Source organism: Erythrolamprus reginae, chromosome Z (genome assembly GCF_031021105.1).
Source record: "Erythrolamprus reginae isolate rEryReg1 chromosome Z, rEryReg1.hap1, whole genome shotgun sequence".
Classification (NCBI taxonomy): Eukaryota; Metazoa; Chordata; class Lepidosauria; order Squamata; family Dipsadidae; genus Erythrolamprus; species Erythrolamprus reginae.
Window position 1 is genome coordinate 25,141,162 of NC_091963.1, and position 27,944 is coordinate 25,169,105.

At 39.1% G+C, this 27,944-nt stretch overlaps 1 protein-coding gene across 1 annotated transcript in view; it reads left to right on the forward strand.

The window, feature by feature from the left end:
* The window catches only part of ARHGAP21 (Rho GTPase activating protein 21), a 100,085-nt gene that overhangs the window by 46,119 nt on the left and 26,022 nt on the right, over positions 1-27,944 (forward strand). Inside the window, 5 exon segments of the mRNA XM_070729248.1 lie at positions 1,751-1,927; positions 2,022-2,046; positions 10,277-10,369; positions 11,162-11,240; positions 13,063-13,117. Coding sequence (XP_070585349.1) covers positions 1,751-1,927; positions 2,022-2,046; positions 10,277-10,369; positions 11,162-11,240; positions 13,063-13,117 — 429 coding nt within the window.

Genomic DNA, 27,944 nt, shown 5'->3' on the forward strand with positions numbered 1-27,944 from the left:
CTTTGACCCTGACTATTACTAACTAGAAAAATGAATCAAGACTGCATATTCCTCTCTACAAAGCCTTTGATAAAATTATCAGAATTCCAGGGTATAATTTTTAAATCAAATTTATTGGTTCAATATATAATCAAGTTGCATTAAACTAAAATGCTGCCATGTTACTCTTGAGTAACTTCATTGGAACTACTTTCTGTACTTCAGAAAAATTGAAAAAAGATATAATGAGTTGGAATCCAAATTAGATGACATGCTTACTATTCAAGACATCAGAGTAGCAGAAATACTTAGAATAATAGAAAAATATCTATTAAAATAGTGGATACTCTGAACATTAATAGTAGTAGTAGTAGTAGTAGTAATAGTAATAGTAGTAATAGACTTATATACCACTTCACAGTACTTTATAGTCCTCTCTGAGCAGTTTTACAGAGTCAGCATATTGTCCCCAACAATCTGGGTCCTCATTTTACCAACTTTGGAAGGAATGGAAAGTGAGATTTGAACTGCCAAATTGCAGTCAGCTGGCAGTCAGCAGAAGTAGCCTGCCATACTGTGTTCTAATCACTGCGCCACCGCTGCTCTAATGTTACAAGCGTCTCCACCTAATACAGATACAATTGTGGAATACAGTGGGGAATTCTATACAAATTACAAGACCACATCTAAAAATATATAGTAGTACTAAAGGCTAAATGCAAAATCTAAAATAATGAAAGTTTAATAAGGAGAACAAAAAGAAAAAAGTAACATGAAAGCAAATATTTAAGAATAGAGAACTCACAGGATTTTTTAAAGATAAGATTCAAGTGTAATTATGAAGGAGGTTTAAAAAAGCATGTGAGATTTTTAAAAAGATAAAAATATTATATAATATTTCCAACATTATTATAGAATGAGAGAAATATTTAGCAAAAATCTATTTCAGGAGCCAACATCATTGGAAAATGTTTTATAAGAATCAGTAAGGCCAATTATAAACTATGAAAGCACTAGTTACATATTAACTATTCTTTGGATTGTTTAAGCTATAGGAAAAGAAGCTGATGGAGTGTGTTTTTATGATTTATTGTGAGCTGCTCAGTGTAAAGAGGTGATTTATAAGGTGATAAAATGGAGTAGAATAAAATAAAATACATATGATTGTTCAAGTTATGAGCCATTGCAGCAATTTTGGTCATGATTTTACAAATAAGAATAAAGGTGTACAAGAGAGGAGCATGCAAATTGAACGAGTGGGTTTTGAAAAACACAAAAGAATATGAGATTGGATAGATAGTGTAAGGTGCATAGAGAGTGAACAAAAGAACTTTAGGAGTTTTTTCTTTGCTTGGTTGACTACAGTGAGTTCTTGACAATATACCGTATGTTATTGTAGAATGTGAATCATCTTAAAATTAAGACTTGAGCCAGGACAGTTGAGAAATCTTTACTATGAACAAAAAGCTAATGTAAGAATTTAGTTTTATGGTATAATGTAGTTTAGGATAAAGTAGAGACGATATATATTTTTAAATATTTGCTTCATTTGTATTATATAAAATGATCTGATTCACAGAATCAAAATGTGGTGATCAAAGCACAGTTTGTTACGTAACACAACAGAAAAACAAAAAATAAAAACAGAATAAAGAAGAAAAACAATTAGAAACTTTTGCACAGGTCCCTGATTAAAACCGCTTCCAAAAAAATTATGTACTCCATTGAAATTAAAGACATTCAATTGTTTTTCCCCCTTTCTCTTACCTAGGTATCTAAACATGAAGATGAAAAAGGACCATATGAAACAAGGTCGTTGTCAGAGGATGAAGAAACTTGGCCTGGACTCAAACTGATAGCTTTACGAAGATCACCACTAGGTTTTGGTTTTACCTTAAGACATTTTATTGTTTACCCTCCAGAATCTGCTATTCATATAGCTTTAAAAGTGAGTGAAATGAATTATGAATAAAACCTTTTGTTGTTATAAGAGGGTTGTAAGAAAAAATAGTGACTCTGATTTTTTTCTGCATCTTTTACAGGATGAACAGAATGAAAATAAAAGTGGTACGTTTTCTCTTTGATACTTGTATTTAACTTTCTATTTTTTTGTGAATACTTAGAATATATGTATGAAATAGTGGTAGTGGGTTATTTAATTTCGATATGAAATTTGTAAATATACATTTACTTGTAAAATTGTAAAATTTAGTATTAAAAGACGAAAAAACCCCCAATTTGGCCATCCACATTATGATTTGAAGAATGAGCAAAATTTTATTTTTTTTACTTTATCTTTTATTCACAAGTAATCTTGAATTTTATAAAGCTCATGAAAGAGATATACCTTAAAAATTACATTTGCTGAATTCAGTCTGGGAAATACCCACATTTCCATAAGTCTTTAACTTTTGTTCTTAACTCTAACAAGCTTTAGTCGTGTTCAGTTGTAGATACTACAAATATTTTACAATAGTTATGAAATCAGAAATTATTATAAAAGTGCTAAGACTGCGTATTAAATGTAGGTAGAGTTAAACATTAGGCAGTCCCTCAGTTAAGAATAAGATTTGTTCCCAAGTCTGTCTTTAACCCAGATTTGTATAAAAGTTCTCCTTCCTTAAACCAATGAATTGCTGAAGCCACACAATGTTTTCAGGACTTGCTGAAAACAGGCTATCAAAGATGGGTTCCTACCGATTTGAACCGGTTCTGTAGAACTGGTAGCAGGAATCCCCCCTCCCCCCATTTGCCAAACCGGCAGCTGCCCATGCCCCTGATCCGATCCTCTTGGCTGGCATCACCAGCTTGTTTTGGTTTGTCTTTGTGAAGCTGTTCTTCACTTATCAAACTAATAGAACTGATATGGGGAAAACATCTCTAAGGGTGATTTTCCACATCTATCTGTCTTTCTTGGGGAATAGCTAGGCCTTATGCACGGATCTTAGATATCTGGGAAAAATACGTTTTTTCAAATTATCCAACATTAAAACATTGAAACAGGTTGCTACAAATAAGAAAAGTTTCTCTCAACCCTTGCTGAGAAGAACTCTAAATGAAATTTAGATGCAAGTTTTACATTTGTTAATTATGAGGTAAATATGGGCAGTTTAAAAAAATGGAAGCATATGTGTTCAAGAGATTGAAAGGGTCAAAACCATATTTTTAGAGTATAAGACGCACCTTTTTCGGGAGAAAAATAGGGAGGGTGGGTTCTGCCTACCTGGTATTAATCTAGTAGCCTGGTCAGCTTCAGCACATTAATTTGCTGGTTTTGAGCCTGGGTTGAAAAAACAGCTTCTAAAGCACAGCTGATCATCAGAAGGAGTAGCAATGAGAAAAGTAGAAAAAAAGCAGGAGATCCCTTCACTCACAAGTGCCTCATTGGGGCTGAAAAACAGCTTCAAAAGTGCGGTTGACCATCGCAGGGAGCAGCAATGAGAAAAGCAGGCGAAGCGTAGAAGGGGTAAGGAGGCAGGAGCTCTTCTGGGTAGCCATTTTGGGCACTGCACATCATGTTTTCATCCTCCAAATACATCATGTTTTCGAGCGGAAATCAGTAGTGATGTGCTTTGGCAATCCCTGCAGCCTTGAAGGGATCTCAAACGGAGCATTGACGGCTGAAAACACGATGCGGGGAGCCCAAATGTATGTACTGGCATGCACGGAACCCAAATATATTCATTGGATACATTAAAAAAATCTAGTCATTTAGCAGTGAGTATAGGGAGCTTCATAAAAATTAAGATAACTATATTTGCTCACCATGACTTTCTACAAAGAAATAATAGGGTTACAACTAGTCAGCTTAGACCCCCTCTAATACTTATGACCCTGTTTTGAAGTTTTTATGGCTCTCCCCCCCCCCCCAACCCCTCATAGTCATGTGAACACATTTTGGCTGAAACCTGGCTACTTCTAGTTTTGGGCAAAAATGCTTACAGCAAACAATAGGTTTACTTAACATGGTTGCTTAACAAAAACATTCTTAAAAAATCAGGTTGATCTCATGATTATTTTCTTTAGAAATGTCACAACTTATGGCCATAATTGACAATCTCCATTTTGCTCATAAGTTGAGGACTACTTTAATTATTTAGGTTCCTTTATTATTATTATTATTATTATTATTATTATTATTATTATTATTATTATTTTATTCCTCCTTTATTTTAGTAGCTTAGAAAGAGAGCAAGTTCCTTATTTGTTTTGTTACTGTATGAACAACCTCTCCTAACGCATGGATTTCACTTTATTAGATCATGTATTTATTTTATTTGTAGGGTCATCCAGTTGACTATCAACTCATAAAAGTTACTCCCGCCCCCAGACCTGCTGTAATAATACAATGAATAAATAAATAAAAGAGTGAGGTTTGATGTTCTGGTTGTGGATGCCATCAGAATTTTTCAATCCTCCTCTTTGTATAAAATACATAACTATTTGTTAAAACAATATTTTCAGATGAATGAAGAAGTAAAATTGTAAAATAAAATTTACTGATTTCTCAATTATGGATGTATGAACAGTATGCCTCAATAAGTGTTTTATTAAAAACATTTTAGGAACAAGTTAACTTTTAAAACTTAGAAAAGACATCATAAAATTCTGTATTATGAAGGAATAAGTAATTCAGAATTCATGCTCAGTATGGCCATATAAGACTAGCATCAAAAAGTTTATGTTTTTATAACCTTATATAGCAGCTAAAATGTAAGGTAGCTAATGTTCATGTAAGCATACTTGTCATAGTGGATAGACTTATATTGTTTTTTAATATGTGAAATTGCTTTATGATGGGTGCTTTAAAATAAATTATATGCCCAGGAGCCACCTAGTGGCATAGTTGAGTAAACGTATGAAATTCTTTAAAACTTGAGTAGCAAGTGCTTTGAAAGTAATAGGTAGAGCTAACTTAGCAAATTATGCTTAACAGCCATAAATCATTGTTGACTGATTGCTTGAGTACCAATCAGTGAGACATAATTGGCATAAAAGTTATTTAATAAATAAATAATTGGTTGTGATTCATTTCTGACATTGACTTATCCAAGAATAATTAACAATGTTGGGATCCAGAAAATAGTTTCGTGCATAAAAATAAGTACTTTTTGTGAAATTTTCTTATGGGGCATTTAGACTGAACATAAGCTAGCAATAAATGAGGAAAATATTAGATAATTCTATTCAGTTCATTCTGAAAAGTTAGCATTTTGTTCAATTGTTAAGCCACAGTGTAATATGTAAGTCTGGCTCAGTATAGCTATATTATTTTAATAATTGTAGCCAGATCTTAGTGGAAGCCAAACTGCCTCACCCTTTTGCTGATAAAATCTGACACTTTAACTCCAAAGTGCAGTTTCCTGAAATGGAATCAGGTGTTGTAAGATTTTATTTCTGAAAAATTACCTGTCTACATTTAAGATTGTTAAAATTAGGAAGTTGTTGATATGCATCCTTCACCTTAAATGAGTGCTTTTCTCCTGGATTGTGTGTATAATAAGTTCCCTAACTGAATTAGAAGTTATGTGAAATGTGGGTTTTTTCCCTATAATTTAAAACTCACTTAATTAGATAATGTGAAATGTTAGTCTAATGAGAGATGGGTCAAAGCTTTTCTCTATCTACTGTTTGCATATAAAACGTTGAGATATATAGAATACTTCTGTGTGTTTTGTGATAAATGCTTATTGGTCTTTTTAGAATTCAGTTTTAGAATATGGGTATCTTTAATTTCTTTTTATATCAGTTATAATTATAAAAATCAAAATAGTGTACTTTTAATCCTTATTAGGAACTAGCCCGGAGTTTGTAAGCTATACTTTCAATTTAGGCATGAAAGCCAACTGGGTGACCGATCATTCTTTTAGCCCAATTCATCTCACACGGTTGTCCATGTGGAGAAATATGGAGGAGAGAGTACAGTGATACCTCATCTTACAAACTTAATTGGTTCCGGGACAAGGTTTGTAAGGTGAAAAGTTTGTAAGACAAAACAATGTTTCCCATAGGAAAGAGAGCCGGGGTGGCGCAGCAGGTAGAGTGCTGCATTGCAGGCCACTGAAACTGACTGTAGATCTGTAGGTCAGCGGTTCAAACCTCATCACCGGCTCAAGGTTGACTCAGCCTTCCATCCTTCCGAGGTGGGTAAAATGAGGACCCGGATTGTGGGGGCAATATGCTGGCTGTTAAAAAGTGCTATTGCCAGCATATTGCCCCCTCAATCCGGGTCCTCATTTTACCCACCTCAGAAGGATGGAAGGCTGAGTCAACCTTCAGCCGGTGGTGAGATCTGAACCGCTGACCTACAGATCTACAGTCAGCCTTACTTATTTAAGTGGAGAATGTATGTATGCAGGTAGTCCTTGACTTACAACCATTCATTTAGACAGTTGCAGCAACCCCACAGTCATAACATCAAAATTCAGACACTTGGAAACTGGTTCATATTTTATAACAGTTGCAGTGTCCAGGGACATGGGATCACCTTTTGCAATCTTCCAACAAGCGAACTCAATGGGAAGCCTGATTCACTTAACAACCATGTTACTAACTGCAGTGATTCATTTAATACTTTTGGCATAAAATGTCATAAAATGGGGCAAAATTTACTTAACAGCTGTCTCGCTTAGCAACAGAAATTTTGGGCTCAATTATGGTCATATGTTGAGGACTATCAATATACATACATTCATTCAATTCCATTTCAATTAAATAAGACCTCCCTCCCCCTTTTTTAGAAAGAAATTAAATAGAGAATAAAATTCCTCTAAGATATTTTCGTGAACTTATCATGTTTTCTGTTACATCTTCTACCCATTTGCCTTTTGATTTTGTGTAATGGTATCCATGGCAACTGCAATTTCAATTTCCTTATTTTCATCTATCAATGAACGCTTTTCAGATGTAAGCTACTAAATCTCATACTTATTTAGAAAATGCAGTGTAGCTATTCCATTAAATCATTATTAAACATTTTTCAGGTCACTGTGGAGCACCCCAACATTCAACATTCTGAGGACCCTATTTTTTTTCAGAAGTCTTTTGAGATTTGCCTGTTTGCCTATACTAGAATCAGTAGATGTACAGCGAATGCACATTACCATTGCTAATATTTTTATAAACTGAATTTTACTTAAAATAGCCAAGCATTTGCATTTGTCTTTTCACATTTTCATGAGCATCATTTTTGCCACCTCATAGCATGGAGATAGCATAAATAAAGTTTCCTGAAATGAAAAAGAGTTATTCTTCCATTAATCTGTTATATTGAAAATAGGTTTCATATGTTGAAAATTGAGTTTTTTCAAGTAGCTTGAATTAAAATTTTTGCAAATAATTTTAATAAAATGCACAGCCAGTTTTTTTCTTGTCTAGATATGAAATCCTTTTTCCGATTTATAGCAGTATAGTAATATAACTGGTACATGATGGATTTTCTTCTGGATAAAAAAGAATAAATGTGTCAAAAAATCAGTTGTAGAACATGGAAGGAAAAAGCACCAATCATCCTTTGAGCTTATGTGCTTGTTTATAATAAATAATCTACATGCTGCTTCAGTTTCAAAAACTCTGGGCCATACAAGTGTTAATATATTAAAGAAAAAAACGAGTTAATAGAATAATTCACATGATACAATACCATTTAGCATGGTGTGACCTTAAATTTCATCTTTAGCTGTGTCAGCCAGAGCCTATTTCTTTGAACCTTCAAAAGGAAGCTGCTATTATTTGTTGGGAGCTGCAAAAGTGTTTGCAACAGGGTGGAATGGTGATAGAGTAAAGGTATCTAAAGATGGGTTCAGAATTTTCTAGTCCTAATGCATGCATCACTTTCTACGGCTCAAGAACTGTAGTAGACTTCACTGAAGCAGCTCAAGGTTTCCATTTTAAAAAGATTTCTTTTGAGAGATTAAATGTTAGGGCAACCACTATAAATCCCCCAATATTTGCAAAATTCCAGAAAAGTTCTCGCAACTTTATAAATGTTGGTTGGTATATATTTATGGCATTTAATATAGTCCGTATGGTAAACTTATTATGTGTAGTGTCTTCTTGACTTTTCAATTCATATTTCAAAATAAAGTTAAGTTTTAAATAAACCTGCCCATTTATGTTCCTAATTTGGTAGTCATAAAACAGTAGAGAGTAAAATTACCAAAGACATTTACTTGCCACTGTTTTTCAAAACTGAATGCACCTTATCTTGAGATACAGATTAGATTTATGGGACTAGGGGAGAAATTGGAGTATGATAGCTATGAGAAATAAATCTCCAAATATGAACATGTTCATTTTTATCATTACAATTTTGGACAGGGTAACAAAAGTACAGAATTTTAAAATAGGATAATGTCTATTTTATAGTAGTCTTTTTCTTACTGATACTTTTCAGTGTTTTCATCATTAGAATTTGGTATACGGTGTTCCCTCGATTTTCGCGGGGGATGCGTTCCGAGACCACCCGCGAAAGTCGAATTTCCGCAGAGATGCGGAAGTAAATACACTATTTTGGGCTATGAATGGTATCACAAGCCTTCCCTTAACACTTTAAACCCCTAAATTGCAATTTCACATTCCCTTAGCAACCATTTCGATTATTACTCACCATGTTTATTTATTAAAGTTTATTAAAAATATATATTTATTAAAGGCAGATGAAAGTTTGGCGATGACATATGACGTCATTGGGCGGGAAAAACCGTGGTATAGGGGAAAAAACCTGTGAAGTATTTTTTAATTAATATTTTTGAAAAACCATGGCATAGACTTTTCGCAAAGTTCGAACCCGCGAAAATCGAGGGAACACTGTATATTTTACTATCTTATCCTCTTTGATTTCCTAAATTAATGAAGGAGAATCTGAAAGTCCTCCAAGATTTAGTTTTGTATGTTTTTTCACTAATATGTTCTGTAAATAATGGAAAACTTGACCTAGTGAAAGACTGGACTTTTCCTTTTTTTTTCCATTGGAAGATGGAAAATATATATGGAAATATGAATGAGTTTGCAAGTTTATTACTTCGTTAAACATTTATCAGAAAAGTTATTCTCTATATGTTTTGCTTCGCTAGGTATTAGCAGCAAAGATTACCTATCCCTTCATTGCAATTTACTTTTTTTATTTATGCCTTAGTGACAGCCATAAGCAATAATTGTTTTTTCTTAATTAGTAAATAATTTATTTTTAGAAACATAGAAACATAGAAGACTGACGGCAGAAAAAGACCTCATGGTCCATCTAGTCTGCCCTTATACTATTTTCTGTATTTTATCTTAGGATGGATATATGTTTATCCCAGGCATGTTTAAATTCAGTTACTGTGGATTTACCAACCACGTCTGCTGGAAGTTTGTTCCAAGGATCTACTACTCTTTCAGTAAAATAATATTTTCTCATGTTGCTTTTGATCTTCCCCCCAACTAACTTCAGATTGTGTCCCCTTGTTCTTGTGTTCACTTTCCTATTAAAAACACTTCCCTCCTGGACCTTATTTAACCCTTTAATATATTTAAATGTTTCGATCATGTCCCCCCTTTTCCTTCTGTCCTCCAGACTATACAGACTGAGTTCATTAAGTCTTTCCTGATATGTTTTATGCTTAAGACCTTCCACCATTCTTGTAGCCCGTCTTTGGACCCGTTCAATTTTGTCAATATCTTTTTGTAGTTTTTGATAATAAAATTTTGATACAATTTTTCAAAAAAAAGATAGAGTATTTTCTAGAAAGATTTAAATTCATCTATTACACATCACTATAAAATACAGTGCATTTTTCAATTATAATGGTGTGTGTGTATGTGGGTGCGTGGGTGTGTTAATTTGTCTTTCAGCTTTATTATTTAGCTAGGTGTGCTTCCATTGTTATGTGCCTTGTTGAAAAGACTGCTGCTATTACTATTACTATTACTATTAGTCATTGGGATGCAAATATTCAGCTGTTCAAGATTGGCATTTATTTCTAGCTAAACATATATTAATGAAAAGTAAACATCAAGAAACCAATCCACAAATTTATTTAAGCTGTTTCAGAAAATCTTCCTCATTACCACCCGGCAGAGCTATTTAGATGTCTACTACATACATTACAGTTTGTAAAAAAAAAACTGGATAAAAAGTTTATAAAACTAGAAGCTATAATGAAATAAATAATTCAAAACATGAATAATTATTCTCCGCAAAATGCAAATAAAACTATTAATTTTTAAGTAATGAAATGTTGACTTTTACAAGGATTTTCTATATATCTACAAAATATTTCATGGTCTCAATATTTATATTCCACTTATCTTTTAGGGAAAACAAGAAAAAAGCCTGAGCCAGTGGATACCATATTTGTTAAACAAGTTAGAGAAGGAGGGCCTGCTTTTGAAGCTGGACTGTCCACAGGTATTTTTCACTTCTCTTTATATAGTAATCATATCTCTGAATTTGGCTGGTATAGGATTTTATAGGAAACAATTCAATAGGCATATTTAAACTTCGTGCCAAATTTAATAGTTTGACAAATCAGTCTTGATGATTCTCAGACATTTTATATACATGAAGTGCATTTTATATGTTTTACATGTGCATATAATACCATCAACAATGTAATGGTCATTTGGCTATGGTGGAAATTCCTTCACCTCATTAAATTGGTATTTAATGGAATGACATGAATAGAATTATTTTTTTCAGTGTTTGTCTCTGAACAATAGAAGAACACATTAGATAAAGTGATATCTAGCTAATTCTTCTTAGGCAGTTTTAATAATTTTTGGCTAGTTTTTGTTGGAAGGTTTTTTTAAAAGAGTTAATGAGTTGAACTCTTAACCACTTCATATATTGCTGGAAAAGGACAAGAGGTTATTATATATTTCCATATTGTGAGAGCCATGTTCTGCAAATGCCATGAGCTCTGGAATAATAAATGAGTTCGACACTTGTAGATTTCATCCAGGATAACATACCTGGTATTATTAGAATAATTCTAGTTATGGTATCAAAGAGTTTGAGTCATCCAGATACAGTGGCTGGAAACTGTGTCATGGCATGGCTCATCTTCCTAGTTCTGGTGTTATAGTAGATGTAAAGAAAAAAAATTAGAATTATTTATAATTCCCCCTTTTTTGTTAAAACATGTGTATCAGCTTTAAATCAAGAAAAGAATGACTTTGTTTCCTTTTTTTTAATCTGCAGGTGACAGAATTATAAAAGTTAACAGGGAAAGTGTCATAGGAAAGACATTTTCTCAAGTAATTGCTTTAATTCAGAACAGGTAAACTATTTATTTTTAAACATAATTTAAATTTTCATATAAAATATTTCATATAAATATATCTTCAAAAAGTATTGATTGATTTATGAAATATGTCTTGTTTTTCGATAAGATAAACTATAATTAAACCTCAAAATCAAATGGTTGACAAAAGAAAGTGAATGGTTAAAACATCTAATTTTTCTCCTCTTCCAGTTTAAGCTTTTTCAGTCTAGCTTTTCTTGTTGATAATATTCATAAGAATAAAAATAATTCTGAAGGGAATTTCATCACACCTTAGGTGTTTTCTTTCCATAATATACCACGCTTAATCCAGTCAGTCACTAGCCAAGTCAAGTTTTCTTATGTTTGGTTTGCTGATGGACAATAGACTAGATGGGTCAAAATCATTCTTCAGGAATATATATCCTTGCTTATCAACCATAACTAGGACTAGGAATTCCATCATTAAGCAATACAGATGTAAAGTACAATACCACCTGATCATGCCAATTTAAAATAGCAATTGTGGCAATTCTAATTGCCATCACGAGATGAATCCTATGCTCACATGGTATCCTGCAGTCACTTGGTTGCCATTTGTGACCTCCCTCCATGCTGTCTTCACCATTGACTGTTTGATGGAGACCAGCAATGAAGGTGATGATCATGTGACTCTGAGATGTTGCAGCTGTCATAATTATGAGCCAGTTATCAAGTGCTCACGTTGTATTCTTGTGGTTACAAGGACACTGAGACAGCTGCCATTATAAGAACGTGCGCCATCATAACTTTGAATGTCTGCTGAACAACTGCTCAGTCACAAGGATTATTTAAATGCTCATTCAGAAAATGCTTGATAACCCACCAATGGACTCTTATCCCTGGAAATACCGGCAGGATTCATTATTAATCTCTTTCTGAATGGCCAGGCAAGCAGCTTGGGGGATTGAATTCAGTCTGTTCTTTTCACCTCTATTTCTTGCAGGTCTGTATAAATAAAAAAGAGCAGTTGACTGGCATTTGGTGCTCCCAAAACGTGGGTAGATAGCTGGAATTAATTTAATTATTTTATAAGTGTGGATCTATTTTGTGTTAAAGATTAGCACCTGGGATTTATTTATTAGGTCAGTTGGGGGGGGGTTGGAGCCCCATCACATAATGACCCTCCTTATTGGCCTAATTAACCATGATGTGGGAACAAGGGCAGAACAATTCACTTCCAGATGTTGCTGATGCCTCATTTTCCAATCAACTCTAGTAGAATTGCCAAAACTCAAGGTAAAACAGTCGGACAGTAATCAGAAGACAACAAGCTCCTATCTCTTATTTAGCACTCCCCATATTCTAAAAAAGAAATTCCAAATTTTATGGTAATAGAAAAACCAATGTTCACTGACAGCCATTTTTTTTAATGTTAAAAATCCATGTACAAATATCTGAAACATTTGTATTAAAAGCTATTCTGTTATAAGCTCCCAAATACATTTTGTAGTTTTATAGTGCAAAGATACATATATTATTTACATTTGGATTAATATGCAGATTTTTAAAAATCGTGTTTCAGCGAGGGTTGTTGGGGTTTTTTTGCTTCTGCGCATGCCAAAACATGTAGATAATTTTGAAAATGAATGCATAGATTGTACTTTAAACAAATATTACGATAGTGATAGCAGATAGGGTGAAAATAAATAAATATATTCTCTGGATTTTTGAAAAAAGAGTAACCAATAAAGTTATTAACATTCCTATTTTTATAGCTAGAAATGAAATTCCTTATCAAATTGTTAGTATATTAATTTATTTCCTTGATAATAAAGTTGTGTATTTATTTTTCCCACAGTGATGATGACTTGGAACTCAGTGTTATGCCAAAAGATGAGGACATTCTTCAACTTGTAAGTTATACTTCTGATCTGAAATCTAAAATCAAAGTCTCCATAACATTCCTGCAAAAGGGATTCAAGTCTTTAATTAGCGTATTGAATGTAATGAAATTTTGAATAACACTATTCATATATATATATATATATATATATATATATATATATGTGTGTGTGTGTGTGTGTAGATTGTTCTGAGTTCGGGTTTTGCCCTGTGTAATATTTTGCATGTCTATGCGACGTTTCGGTGAAATCACATTCACCATCATCAGGCTGAAGTTTCAAGCTTTGTGCTGTTGTTACAACAGCACAAAGCTTGAAACTTCAGCCTGATGATGGTGAATGTGATTTCACCGAAACGTCGCATAGACATGCAAAATATTACACAGGGCAAAACCCGAACTCAGAACAATCTACATACATATACCCGTGAAAATCTACGAAAACAAATATATATATATATATATATATATATATATATATATATATATATATATATACATACATACATACACACACACACACATACTGTATATATAAACGAACACCCACCCCTCTTGTTGTATTCTCTTGTTTTATTTTGTTTGCCATTTTAGTGCTGTAAAATAGGTAAAAATGAACTAGAGAAAAAAATACTTCTTGCATTTCTTATAGTTCATTTTAGTGAAATGAATATAAATTATGTTGCCTTCTTATGGAACAGATACAGTCTACTCTTCTAAAATGCATCTTGGGGGTGGTTGAGTCTAGACCCGAGATGACGAACCTATTCATGTGTGCCCTAGGTGACACGCAGAGCCATATCTGCTGGCATACAAGCTGTTGACCTAGCACACTGGCTAGCTGATTTTTGGCTCATGTGGAGCCTCCAGGAGGGTGTTTTAAGCCTCTGGGGGGCCTCTGGGGGGGGCGTGGGAGGGCATTATCACCCTCCCCAGGCTCCAGGGAAGGCTCTGGAGATTGGGGAGAACAAAAAACGGGTCTACCAGGCCCAGTGGAAGTCAGGAAATGGGGTGTGGGAGAGGGGTGGTGGTGCACGCATGCATGGGGGATAGCGTACACATGCACAGGGCATACGGGGGAGGGCATGAGTTATGTATGTGGGCATGAAAATGTACACTTTCGGCATCCGAGGAAAAACTCCAGCAATAAACATAGGTTTGGATATACCTCCTATACAAACCCAACCAGTAATAATTCAACTACTGGCTGAAAATATATGGATCCAGATAGATTCAAGCCAAGATTCGAGGAACAGTTGCATGACATGCTAACTTGGGATTGTTCATTCTGCTTTTAAATGTGTCATCTCACAATATGGATTCTACATCCAGTTTCTAGACTAATTAGATCTAAAAGCCAGCAAAATGTTCAGAGTCACTAATATTATATTGCATCGCTTAAATGCATCACTTAAATATTTAAGTCTTTGTAATGGCTAGCTTAACACAAATCAGCCTCCCAATTAGAAAAAAACATTTAAAACTGATATTCCTCAATATCTCAGAAAAGATTTTTCAAGAGCGTGGTAAGATTTGGGAGGTTTCATGGAGTTCCATTTGAAGAAAGACTCTGTATTTGTGGAACACTAGCCATTGAAGACATTTTTCATTGTAATTTCATTTTAAAATTAAAAAATACTGGATTACCCAGGAGAAACTACCTTACCTTTTGTAGCCCATGAACCTGCACATCACTAGCAAAACTGCCTTAGTTGTATCAAGGCTATTTCAAAGAGAACAGAAAGTTCAGATAATTTTGGAATTAACGGTTGGGGTTCTGACTTATTCTGAACAAGTCCTATGTTTTACTTTTATCTACTTGTTTATTAATATTAGTTTTATATTTTTGTATGGTCAAATGACTAAATCAATAAAGTTTATATAATATTCTATAATGTTATTAGCTTGAAAAGGATATTAAAAATGTATAGGTAGTCCTCAACTTATATCTAATTGAGGCCAAAATTTCTGTTACTAAGGAAGACAGTTGTTAAGTGAGTTTTGCCTCATTTTACCTTTTTTGCTTTTGCACTTAACAACTGTGGCAAAAAAACCTTTTTTGCCACAGTTGTTAAGTGAATCACTGCATTTGTTCAGTTACTAACATATTGACTTTGCTTGTCATAAGCTTGCAGAACTTGATCACATGACTCCAAGACACTGCAACTGTCATAAATACATGCCAGTTGTCAAGCATCCAAATGTTGATCATGGGAATGCTGTAACATTCATAAGTAAAAAAATAGTCACATGTCACCTTTTTTCAGTGCTGTTCCGATTTCAAATGGTCACTAATCAAATGGCTGTAAATTGAGGAATACCTATATAAGAAGGTGAAAATAATTTGATAATCTTCAGAAAAATAGAGAAAGAAACTTGTTGAAGAGATTATTTTGCTCTTGAACTAAGGAAATCATGTTTGCCTTCCTTTTTAATATGCAAAAAGTTTCAGGTAGATTCTTTCACTTTTTAAATTGATAAATGCTGACAGAATTTGAACATAAAATTTTACTGAAACTTAATATAAACTGAGGTTATGAATGCACTTCTAATAGGTAAACCATATCTATTTGCTTGGTTTTCATTCGTTAGAAGTGATATTATAAATTTCCTTTGGTTCTTATGTTCTTGGTTTTGTCCCATGACCCAGCAATGGAAATAGAAAGGTGGTGGAATTCAGTAATCGCTTTTTATAGGTTAGTCTATTAGGTATATGTTAGCTTTTGCCACTAAACAACCAACCTACCAATAACCAACAACCAACTTAGTTACTTAATACAGTAACATAGTGATAATATAATACCATAGTTAACTATCATAGTTAACACCAAGGATGGGTTCCAAATTTTTTTACTGCTGGTTTTGTGGGGGTGACTTATTTTGTGGGTGTGGTTTGATGGTCATGTGACAGTAGGCATGGCCAAATTGATGTCATTAATGCCCATGCCCCTAGTCACATGCCTCCCCAGCCACGCCCACAGAACCCATGAAAATGTATGTTTTGCCACTGGGAGGCTAGCAAAGAAGTCTTGTTTTCCCCCTCCTGTGGCTGCTTCTACCTCAGGGCCAGCAGGAGTGGATTGATTAGATTCATTAGTAGCAGCCGAGCAAAGGAAGGAGAGTGACCAGAGAACAAAGCCCGGTGGCAGCCAAATCTACTGTTTATTCCAACAGCAGAGGATGGAAGAGGCACCTGTTCAGTCCTCAGCTGTTGCAAAGAAGAAGCAGCTCTGGCGGTGCCAGTTCTGTTTGGGAGCCACTTTGCATTTTGTTTGCAGCTCACTCCAAAGGGAGCTCAAATTGTGGTGGCGTTCCGTCTTCTGCTGCCTTGTGGGGTCTGAGGTCGACCCGGTGCCACAGGCAGGTTTCAGAATGCCTAATCCTCTGGCCACATGATGACCGAGAGTGAGGGAGGACGGACAGGTCCTCCAGGCAGCTGCTTCCCACTGCCTTCTCCAGAGGGGCTTGCTTCGCCAACCGTAGCTTGGTTGCCTAACCCCAGGAACAGGCAAATTAAATGGCAGGCAAGCAAGGATTGGTGTTGGGCTGGGAGGTGACTGAATCCGGCTTCCCTACTGACAGAGGGAAAGAGGCTGGGAGGAGGTGGTCATGTGAACAACTCAGTCTCTCACCATGTTCAAGCAGAGCTCCGGCAGGGCTTGAATCTGCATTGCAGAAAGATTCTGCTCTTGGCGTGCGTGCATTCATCGTGACATCACCAACAGGTCACTACCAGTTCGGGCGAACCAGTCCGAATCAGGAAGAACCCACCCCTGATTAAAGCCTATAAGCATTCTGGCCTAACTTGGTTTTAACTAACTTTGGGGCAGAAGCAGGGGTTTTATTCAAGCAGCATGCAGGCTGATTTGTTTTGATGTAAAATCCATTCATGGGCATCCATAAGAAAGGCCTAGAACAGAGGTCTTGGCAACTTTAAGCTCTGCTGGCTGGAGAATTATTGGAATTGAAGTTCACTAGTCTTAAAGTTGCCAAGTTTGAAGACTCTAGCCAGAAGAAAACATTCTGCACTCATGAACCAAGCATCCTCTTTGAGAAAAGTACACGTCACACTGTTATACCATCTGTTATTCTAGGTTTTGCAATAGATAGAGATTGAGGTGTTATCATGACCCAGACACTAAAAGCCTGAATCATAAAAATCCTTCCTCATTATCAAACATTGGAGCCAAATTGAAAGTGCTTTTTCTTTGTCTTCCTCAATACAATATGAAGGCTGCCAATTTAGCGTGTTAGAATACTTAGGATGATCGAGAGAGATTCGGGTCTGGTAAATCTGGAGAAAGGTTTTTAATGAGTGGTTTCTATGTACCCCTTAATTTGTTCTTCTTGCTCATGTCAACAATTCATCAGTCAATGATGAAGTATTTTTATAATGTAGGCTTTCAGAGTTTGGGTCATGCTAACATCCTGAGTCATTGCTGTTTACAAAAATATTTCAAAGTAAAATAAAATTAGGGTGGTGGAATTAGCCTTAAGTAATTTTGTACACAGGAGTCCAAAACTTTTACCACTTTATATTTTCCCTCAGAAAGGCTCAAAATAGGATATGTTGTAATGTTCTCTCTCCTTTTTTTTGCTTTCTGATGGATTAAACTTTGCAAAAGTATGTGTCTAACTTTTTAAAAATATTTTTTTATTTTGTTTGTAACATTAAAATACAAGTTCCAAAAAGGGGGTTGGGTGGAGAAATAGAGCTAAACAAGATATGTATATGTCAAGAATAATAATTTCTCCCTCTGCAAAAGAGGCCTATGGTTTATTAATTTCTACAACTTTATTTACCCAACCAAAGTGTTCGGAAACTTCAGATCGTGCAAAATGCAGCTGCGAGAGCAATCATGGGCTTTCCAAGATATGCCCATGTCACACCAACACTCCGCAGTCTGCATTGGTTGCCGATCAATTTCCGGGCACAATTCAAAGTGTTGGTTATGACCTATAAAGCCCTTCATGGCATCGGACCAGAATACCTCCGGGAACACCTTCTGCCGCACGAATCCCAGCAACCGGTTAGGTCCCACAGAGTTGGCCTTCTCTGGGTCCCGTTGACTAAACAATGTCGTTTAGTGGGACCCAGGAGAAGAGCCTTTTCTGTGGCGGCCCCGATCCTCTGGAACCAGCTCCCCCGGAAATTAGAACTGCCCCCACCCTCCTTGCCTTTCGTAAAGTTCTTAAGACCCATCTCTGCCGTCAGGCATGGGGGAACTGACACATCTCCCCCGGGCCTATACAGTTTATACATGGAATGTTTGTGTGTGTGTTTGCTTTTAATAATGGGGTTTTTAGTGTTTTTTAAATTATTAGATTTGTTTTTTACATTGTTCTTGTTATTGTTGTGAGCCGCCCCGAGTCTACGGAGAGGGGTGGCATACAAATCTAATTAATAATAATAATAATAATAATAATAATAATAATAATAATAATAATAATAATTTGCCATGACATCTATTTAAACTATGCAAGAGCATGTGTGTTCAACATTTAGAAAAGGCAAAATCGTTCCCTTTTTATGCATTAAGGTAATCTATAGCAGCGTTTCCCAACCAGTGTGCCGTGGCACACTAGTGTGCCGCGAGACATGGTCAGGTGTGCCGCGAAGCTCCTAGGAAGCTCCAGCTAGGCGGGGCGCTGCCGGTGCCGGTACCTCCGACCTGGAGCTCCCACTCACAACTGTCCCCCGGCTACTGCCCGATGCCGCTGTTTCCGGTGCTCTCCTGCTGGGCCCCAAAGAAGGAAGGCGGGAAAAAGGAGAGCTTCATTCTTTGCGCCTCCTTTTTCCCGCCTTCCTTCTTTGGGGCCCAGCAGGAGAGCGCCGGCAACAGCGGCATCGGGCAGTAGCCGGGGGACAGTTGCAAGTGGGAGCTCCAGGTCGGAGGCACCGGCAGCGCCCTGCCCAGCTGGAGCTTCCCTGGCGTTGGCGGCAAGTGTCCTTTGGAGCCCAGCGGGAGGGCACCAGAAGCGAGAGCAGGAGGGCGCCATCAGCAGCGGCACCAGGTAGTAGCCGGGGGATGGCAGTGGCAATAGCTCCAGGGTGGAGGCACCAGCAGCGCCCCGCCCAGCTGGAGCTTCCCTGGTGGGGGCGGCAACCAATGTCCTTTGGGGCCCGGCGGGAGGGCATTGGCAGTGGGAGCGGGAGGGTGCCGGCTGCAGCGGCCCCAGGCAGTCGTGGGGAGATGGCGGCGGCAAGAGGGAGCTCCAGGGTGGAGGCACCGACGGTGGCGGTTGGACGTGCTGCAAGAGAGACAGAGAGAGAAATAGAGACAGAGAGAGAGAGAGAAAGAGAGACATAGCAAGAGAGAGAGAGAAAGAGAGACATAGCAAGAGGCAGAGAGAGAGACATAGCAAGAGAGGCAGAGAGAGAGAGAAAGAGAGACATAGCAAGAGACACAGAGAGAGACAGAGACAGAGAAAGAGACAGAGAAAGAGAGAGAGAGAAAGAGACATAGCAAGAGAGGCAGAGAGAGAAAGAAAGAGAGACATAGCAAGAGAGGCAGAGAGAGAGAAAGAAAGAGAGATAGCAAGAGAGAGACAGAGAAAGAGAGAAAGAAACAGATAGCAAGAGAGAGAGAGAGAAAGAGAGAGTGAAAGAAAGAGATAGCAAGAGAGACAGAGAAAGAGAGAAAGAAAGATAGCAAAAGAGGCAGAGAGAGCAAGAGAGAGAGAAAGACATATAGGGAGGGAAGGAGGGAGAGAGAAAGAGAGCAAAAAAGAGAGGAAGAAAGAAAGAAAGAGGGATGGAGAGAGAGAAAGAAGGGAAGGAAGGAAGAGAGAGAAAGAGGGAGGGAGAAATAGAGCGAAAGGGAGGAAGAGATATTTTTTTTTGTCCAAACTTTTCTTTAGCTGCCCCCCCCCTTCAGTGTTCCCCAGGATTTTGAAAATATGAATAATGTGCCGCGGCTCAAAAAAGGTTGGGAAACACTGATCTATAGTATGTACATAGGTCCAGGCATGAATGTTTCCAGTTATTTTTTTTTTTTTAAAAGATGTGTTTACATTCATAAATACAGGATGTGGTTTAAATGATTACTTCTAGCATTTAATATTTTGTTTCAAAGTATAGGTTTCAGATGTAGTGATAGATGATTGATTGATTGATTGATTGATTTAGCAGATTTATGTATCCACCCAACTCACACAGTGACTCCAAGTAGCATACAACATTAACAATACACAACTTATTTGTTTGTTTGTTTGTTTGTTTATTAATGTATTGATTGATTGATTGATTGATTGATTGATTGATTGGTTGGTTGATTGGTTGATTGGTTGATTGGTTGGTTGATTGGATTTGTATGCCGCCCCTCTCCAGAGACTCGGGGCGGCTAACAGCAATAATAAGACAGTGTACAATAATAATCCAATACTAAAAATGATTAAAAACCCATTAATATAAAAACCAAACATACATACAGACATACCATGCATAAAATTGTAAAGGCCTAGGGGGAAAGAGTATCTCAATTCCCCCATGCCTGGCAGCAGAGGTGGGTTTTAGGTAGTTTACGAAAGGCAAGGAGGGTGGGGGCAATTCTAATTTCTGGTGGGGAGTTGGTTCCAGAGGGCCGTGGCCGCCACCAAGAAGTCTCTTCCCCTGGGTCCCGCCAAGTGGCATTGTTTAGTTGACGGGACCCGGAGAAGATCCACTCTGTGGGACCTAACTGGTCGTTGGGATTCGTGCAGCAGAAGGCAGTACCTGAGATAATCTGGTCCGGTGCCATGGAGGGCTTTATAGGTCATAACCAACACTTTGAATTGTGACCGGAAACTGATCGGCAACCAATGCAGACTGCAGAGTGCATATTTGGGAAAGCCCATGATTGCTCTCGCAGCTGCATTCTGCACGTTCTGAAGTTTCCGAACACTTTTCAAAGGTAGCCCCTAACTTAATCCTATACCCACTGTATTTTCAATATATTAAAATCTTAGAGTTACCAGACATCAACAGTCATTAAAGGTGTTCCTCAATGTACAACTGCCAATTGAGCCCAAAATTTATATTGCTAAGTGAGACAGTGATTAAGCAGCTGTGGGCAGAAGTACGTGACTAGATTCTGCAAGTGGGGGCTGGACAGGGTGGGCAAACATTGGGCAGGTGGGATAAACTAGCATCAGGTGGGCAGGGCATGCGCAGTAGAGAAAAAAAATTCAAAAAAATTCAAAGAAAAGAAAAGAAGCTGAAAATAAGATGGCGAAGTGACAGAAACTTAGCTTCTGCGCATGGGCAAAAAGAAGAAAAATCCAGATTTTTTTTTTAAAAAGTAAAAACAATGCATTTAAAAAAAAGAATGGCAGCACCCACAAATCGGCACCAACTAATCCAATTTGGTGACATGATTGTGATGACACCAGCAGGTTGCTACCGGTTCAGATTAACCAGTCCAAACCGGGAGGAATTCACCCCTGGCTTGATGAGATTTGGTAACATCGTATCCAATAGAGTTTGTGATTTCATGTCATTTTTCTTTTATGATTGGTCGCATGGTCAGTTGTTTAGACTGGATTGTGCATTTTTGCCTTCCTATTGAGTCTTTCCCTTGTACCTGGGACAAGCAAATGTTTTTGTTGAATAAATTTAAATATATTTTATAAATATAAAGATATAAATATTTATATAAATATACAGTGGTACCTCGTGATACGAACCCCTTGTGATACGAACCCCTTGTGATACGAACCCGGGGTTCGGAAAATTTTTGCCTCTTCTTACGAACATTTTTCAGCATACGAACCCACTGCAGATCGCAAAATGGCACTCCGCTGGGCACCGCCGCCCAGCTGTCACCTTTTAAAACAGCCGGGGGGCTTCTCGGCGTTCTCCCGAACCTGAACTTTTCGGGTTTGGGTTCAGGAGGCCGCCGAGAAGCGCCGCTTCCCGGCTGTCACCTTCTGAAACAGCCGGGGGGCTTCTCGGCATTCTTCCGAACGGCGAACCCGGAAGTTCAGGTTCCGGTTCCAGAGGCCGCCGAGAAGCGCCTGGCTGTTTCAGAAGCTTACAGCCAGGCGGTGCCCCCCGGCAGAGCGCTATTTTTATGATCGGAGGCGGCGTTTTCGGCCAATCTGGAGGCTGGAAAGGAGGTGGGGAATCCCAATAGGGAATTCCATGGGCGGAGCTTTGACGTCACGAAGACGTCCTTCCTAGAGGCCATGTTTCGGCCCCCAGGAAGGACGTCTTCGTGATGTCAAAGCTCCGCCCATGGAATTCCCTATTGGGATTCCCCACATCCTTTCCAGCCTCCAGATCGGCCAAAACTGCCGCCGCCGATTGAAAAAACAGTGCTCCGCCGGGTGGCGCCGCCCGGCTGTAACCTTCTGAAACAGCCGGGTGCTTCTCGTCGGCCTCCAGAACCCGAACCCGAACTTCCGGGTTCAGCATTCAGGAGAACGCCGAGAAGCCCCCCCGGCTGTTTCAGAAGGTGACAGCCGGGCAGTGGCGCTTCTCGGCGGCCTCCCAAACCTGAAAAGTTTGGGCTCCGGTTCGGGTTCCGGAGAACACCGAGAAGCCCCCTGGCCTTTTCAGAAGGTGACAGCTGGGTGGCGGCGCTTCTCGGCAGCTTCCCTAACCCGAACCCAAAAACAAGCCCCCCCGGCTGTTTTAAAAGGTGACAGCCGGGCAGCAGCACCCAGCGGAGTGCCATTTTGCTTTTTTTTTTTCCTTTGCATGCATTAATCGCTTTTACATTGTTTCCTATGGGAAACAATGTTTTGTCTTACGAACTTTTCGCCTTACGAACTTACTTCCAGAACCAATTAAGTTCGTATTACTGTATATATGTTGGATTTATTGCAAGATATAAGCTGTTCCAAGTAAACTCAACTTTTGTAATCGACTGAAAATTATTTGGTCAATGCAGATTGTGTTCAAGGGGTGCTCCAGATGTTTTGGAATTGAACCCACGATGTCTTTTACCACTGGTTCTATCATTGGGTTTTTGTTTGTTTGTTTTTTGGCCAAGCCATTCTGCTTCTATTTGCAAGTCTTTGTATTTTTGTGATTTTCTCCAGGTCTTTCTCTTCTGTTTTGCTGTCTACAGGTATTGCCACAACCACTGTCCAGACGTTTTTGTCTTTCTAATCAACAAATGTTTCTGTGTGTGCGTAAAGTACAGTGAGATTCACACTCTAAAACTGGTGACAATAATTCAACCTTCTTTGTTTGTCTGCTTTATGTTCTCACCAGATCTTGCTTGCAACAAACAACTATTCCAATGCACCATTGTTGCTACTTTGTTATGTTGCTGCTTTGTAATCAGCCTGTGTAATCATGCAGCAGCTAATGATGTGGTCCACTGTTTCTTCAGTTTCTTTGCAGAGAGGGCATTTTCTTTCAGCTGCTGTCGTCTTAATTCTGGCTTTATATGCATTTTTTTCTTAAGGCTTGGTCTTGTTCTGTCAGAATTAGCTGTCTCTTTCTTTAACTTTCCTGTTGTTAACCATTGGCAGATGCGGTTGTTATTTACTTTAGCTGTTGGCTTTTTATGAACAGGCTATGTGATATTTTGCACTGCCTTGTCTCTTTTCTGGCTTCATTTGGTTTTTCTAACAGGCCAATTTGGTTTCTGTTTTTCAATAAGCCTTCGTGGTGTCCTAGCTTCAGCAAATATTTTTCACTGTTCTTTAGATAATCTTCCAATGGCCTTTTTCCTTCCACTGTCAGGTATCTCAACATTGCTATGTGGATGAAGGGGGTGATTTATTATTTCTGGTCTTCCTATTCAAGGCTTCCAATTGATAGTCCGAGTCTAGTCTGTTTTTTCAGTTGTACATCTAATGACTAGAATACCCAGGTATTAATCACCTTGATAGTATTTCTGTCACCTAGTGTGGACTTTAGTGTCTTCTTTACTTTCTGATGTATTCCTTACAGGTAGTCCTTAACTTACAACAGTTAGTTTAATGACTGTTCAAAGTTACACTGGCACTAAAAAGAGTGACTTATGACCATTTTCACACTTACAACCATTGCAGCATCCCCATGGTCTTGTCATCAAAATTCAGATGTTGCTTCATATTTATGACGGTTGTGGTGTCCTAGGGTCATTGCCTTTCTGATGAGCAAAGTCAATGGGGAAGCCAGATTCATGTATTAAAATAAAATGTTACTAATTTAACAACTGTAGTGATTGCCACAACTGTGGCAAGAAAATTTGTAGGATGGGGTCAAATTCACTTAGCAAATGTTTTGCTTAGCAACATAAATTTGGGCTCTATTGTGGTTGTAACTCAAGGATTACCTGTGCTAAACTTCTTCTTGACTTCAGTGTACCTGGTGTAGTCAGCTTGAAGGATGCCCGGGTATATGTAGTGATCATCTTCATCTATACTTTTGATGTTATTTCTGCAGGGCATCTTGATTATGTTATTTTTAATCATTTTCCCGCATAGATGGTAAGAATAGCATATTTGTCCAATCCAAACTCCATTGCAATATCTTTGTTGTATGTGTATGGAGATTCTCAGTCACCCAGGTCATAGTTATCCAAAAAGTGTTTTATTTTTTTCAAGAGGCAACTGGACTTTCCTTTTTTTTTCTTTGAAGATGTTTCACTTCTCATCCAAGAAGCTTCTCCAGCTCTTCCCTGCCATCCAGTCAGAGCTGAAGAAGCTTCTTGGATGAGAAACAAAACATCTTCAGATTAAAAAAGGAGAAAAGTCTAGTTGCCTCTTGGAAAAAAAACACCTTTGGGACATCTTGGCTGTATATTCAGCATTGTTAGTCTCAATAATGGGTGGAACTATCATCCAGGATGGGTTGACCTCATCTAATCAGCTGAGGACTTTTAGTTTTTAATTTGGAGCCTTGCCTGGTATCTCCAGTTACAACTCAGTCCTCAGACTGGATGGACGTGGCTTGGTCAGCTCCATTCCTGTCCGTAATTGAGTCAGCGTTCTCTGCAAATTCTTCAAATCTCGTCTGTGAGTTTCATTGCTACCTCCTGGCTCCGCTATTGAACCATCTTAGAGCTGAATTGATTGTGAGACCAAATCCCTCACTGACACAGTGTTTGCCAGTGCTGGCAGAGACATAGAGAATTATACCACTTTGGCCTTACTCTGCCTCAAGATAGGGGATTAGTTCCCACTCACCCAAGCACACTCAGGGGCCTTGGCCCCATCCATTGGTGGGCACAGCAGCATTGGCCTGGGGAATTTCTGTGCTTCCTCCCCTTTCTCCCACAGCTGGAATGTCAGCATCCCATTCTTCAAAGGGCTTTATTGTAAACGTGAGGGAGGGCACTGGCACTGAAATATTCGATCTATAACAAATTACCTTTATTCAGCATGGTCCCATTCATCAACCAGTGACCGGTTGTCTGAACAGACTGTGATATACTCACCTCGCCCTTATTTTAATGGCCTGCAGCCTTGCCGCATGTCAGAGGCCAATTCTTCCAGGTCCTCTAAGTTAGGCAAGCAATATAACAAATCAGTGTCCTACTCAGCGGGAGATCCTCAGCCATCTACCTCCCAGGCTACTGATCCAACAGGTCATGAGTGGCCCAGCAGGACCTTTAAATCCAAGGCTATAGAAGGAGAGAAACACAGGAACGACAAAGCTCTGCAAAAACTGTGTGCCTAATCTTGGCACAAGGAGTCTCCCTCCTCGCTTCAAGTACAAGGGCCTATGGGTCTGCCCAGGAGCAACTGTAATTAGACAATACCCTGATTTCTGTCTCCGACCAACAATTGTGGGATCTGATCACATCTCAGCCGCTGTCCTGAATACTCCAGCAATTCCAACAATTTAATTTAATTGACCTCTAGGCTGCCCAATCCCATAGGACTCAATTCCAGAGGACAGATCATTGGCCCCTACAATTTAAATGAATCCTGCAAACTTCTAGGCCTTGGTCTCAGCAGCCATAGAGCAGGGTGTCGGCATGGCCCTCGGCCAAGCCCATAGCCATCTCCATCTCAGAGTCAACCCCTCCTGGGCCTTGGCCCCTATGGGGGGGGATATGGCTGACCCAGCTGTCCATGGAGAGCATATCTCCCTCTCCTCATATGGCTTGTCAGGTGATGATCACTCTGTCTGATCAGATGAGGGGAGCCAGCTGGACATTGAACTCTCAGAGGATTAGGGCTTTGCCCCGGACAATCTCATCTTCTTGACATTATTTGATCTGGCCCTTTTCAGCTCCTTGCTGTTCAAAGCTAAAATGGCCACAGGTCTGGAGGTTCCCCAAGCCAGTCCTTTGGATTACGTGGACCCGTTATTCACCAAGCAAAACCCCCAAACCGAATTGGTGCCACCTCCTCAACTTTGTGGATATGTTGCAGCATCAATTGGCTGGTCCAGCATTGTGGGCCTCCTCCACCAGCATTGACTGTTGCTATTTTAATGTCGCACCACTCTATCTAATATCCAGCACTGTACTCTCCCTACACCATGCCAGGGGACTTTAAGAAGCTTCTTCATCTAGAAGACAGGCACTCTATCAGGTGGCAGCCTGGGCAGTTCGGGCATCGTCCACGATGTCCTTCTTCAATCGCTTATCACTGATCTGGATCCATCAGCTTCAGGAGCTCATTCCTTCTTCCAACCTGAGGGTGCATCAGGACATCCCTAAGCTAATTGTAGCAACCCAATTTTCAGCTGATACCATCCTGCAGATGTCTAAATTCAAATTCCAAGGCCATAGCGGCATCTTACCCTGGATGTGCCTGCATTCAATGAATCCTCAATGGCTTCTCTTACCATTTCAGAAAGCCAGCCACAGCACATCCAAGGCCAAGATCCCGGTACCTGCGACAGTTCCCAAGTCTCTCACATGGTGGCAATGGTTAGCTCACTCACAGGGCTGCTTCTTCCGAGAACCCACCTGCCTTATCATCACCTTGCCTTTCATAAGCTACTCAAAAGCCAACTATGTCACCAGGCATGGGCAAATGGTCAGAGATGGTATTTTTAGCCCTTCACTGGCCCAGGTCACTATTGTTTACCGATTTGAAGGCTTTGCCAATTGCTCCGCACCAGTTGACCCACTCAGGGACAGTTAGTCCACCCAGACCCAGGGTGGCCCTGCTTGATTGCCTGATGCTTGAGGGGGCACTGTAAGGCACCAGCAGTTCTTGGCCAAAATCATTGATACCCTGCAGGCCTCGAGAAAGGACATTTTGTGCTTGGCGCACCAGAGGGAACCTCTCTCCTGTTCAGGTCCCAGTCCCAAAGATTCTGGACTTCCTCCAGGAGGGCCTGGACAGAGGGCTGTCCCCAAATACCATCTGGAGACTGGGACGGCTCGATCCTCTGTCCTGTCCTGTGCAGAAACAGCTTCTCCAGCTCAGCTTCCCGCCATATGCCGCTTTCTCAAGAAGGCCACCAACCTGCGCCCTCTGGCAGTACATCACTTCCCCACCTGGGACCTTAGCAAAGTCCTCAGCGTCGATACCCAGTCACCCTATGAAGCTTTATGCTCGGTGTCTCTGAGATACCTTTCTTACAAGACAGTCTTCCTTGTGGTTATCACCTCAGCCAGGAGGATTTCTGAATTGTCTGCTCTCTCGGTCAGACAGGACTTGTGTGTCTTTCATAAAGACCAGGTCATCCTCCAACTGGATCTGACATTCGCACCAAAGATCAACATTTGGTTTCACCATGCCCAGGAACTCAGGCTTCTGGCTTTGACCGGTCCACCATCTGGAGTGCAAGTAGCATAAGCTGGACATCTGGAAGACACTGTATTTATATCAAATGCAAGGCAGCCATTCACAGAATGGAGTCTCTCTTCATGGCATTCCTATCGTCAACCCTACGACAGAAGGCATCAGCCTCCACTGTGGGCAGGTGGATTCGGGTGGCAATCACTGCAGCTTACGAT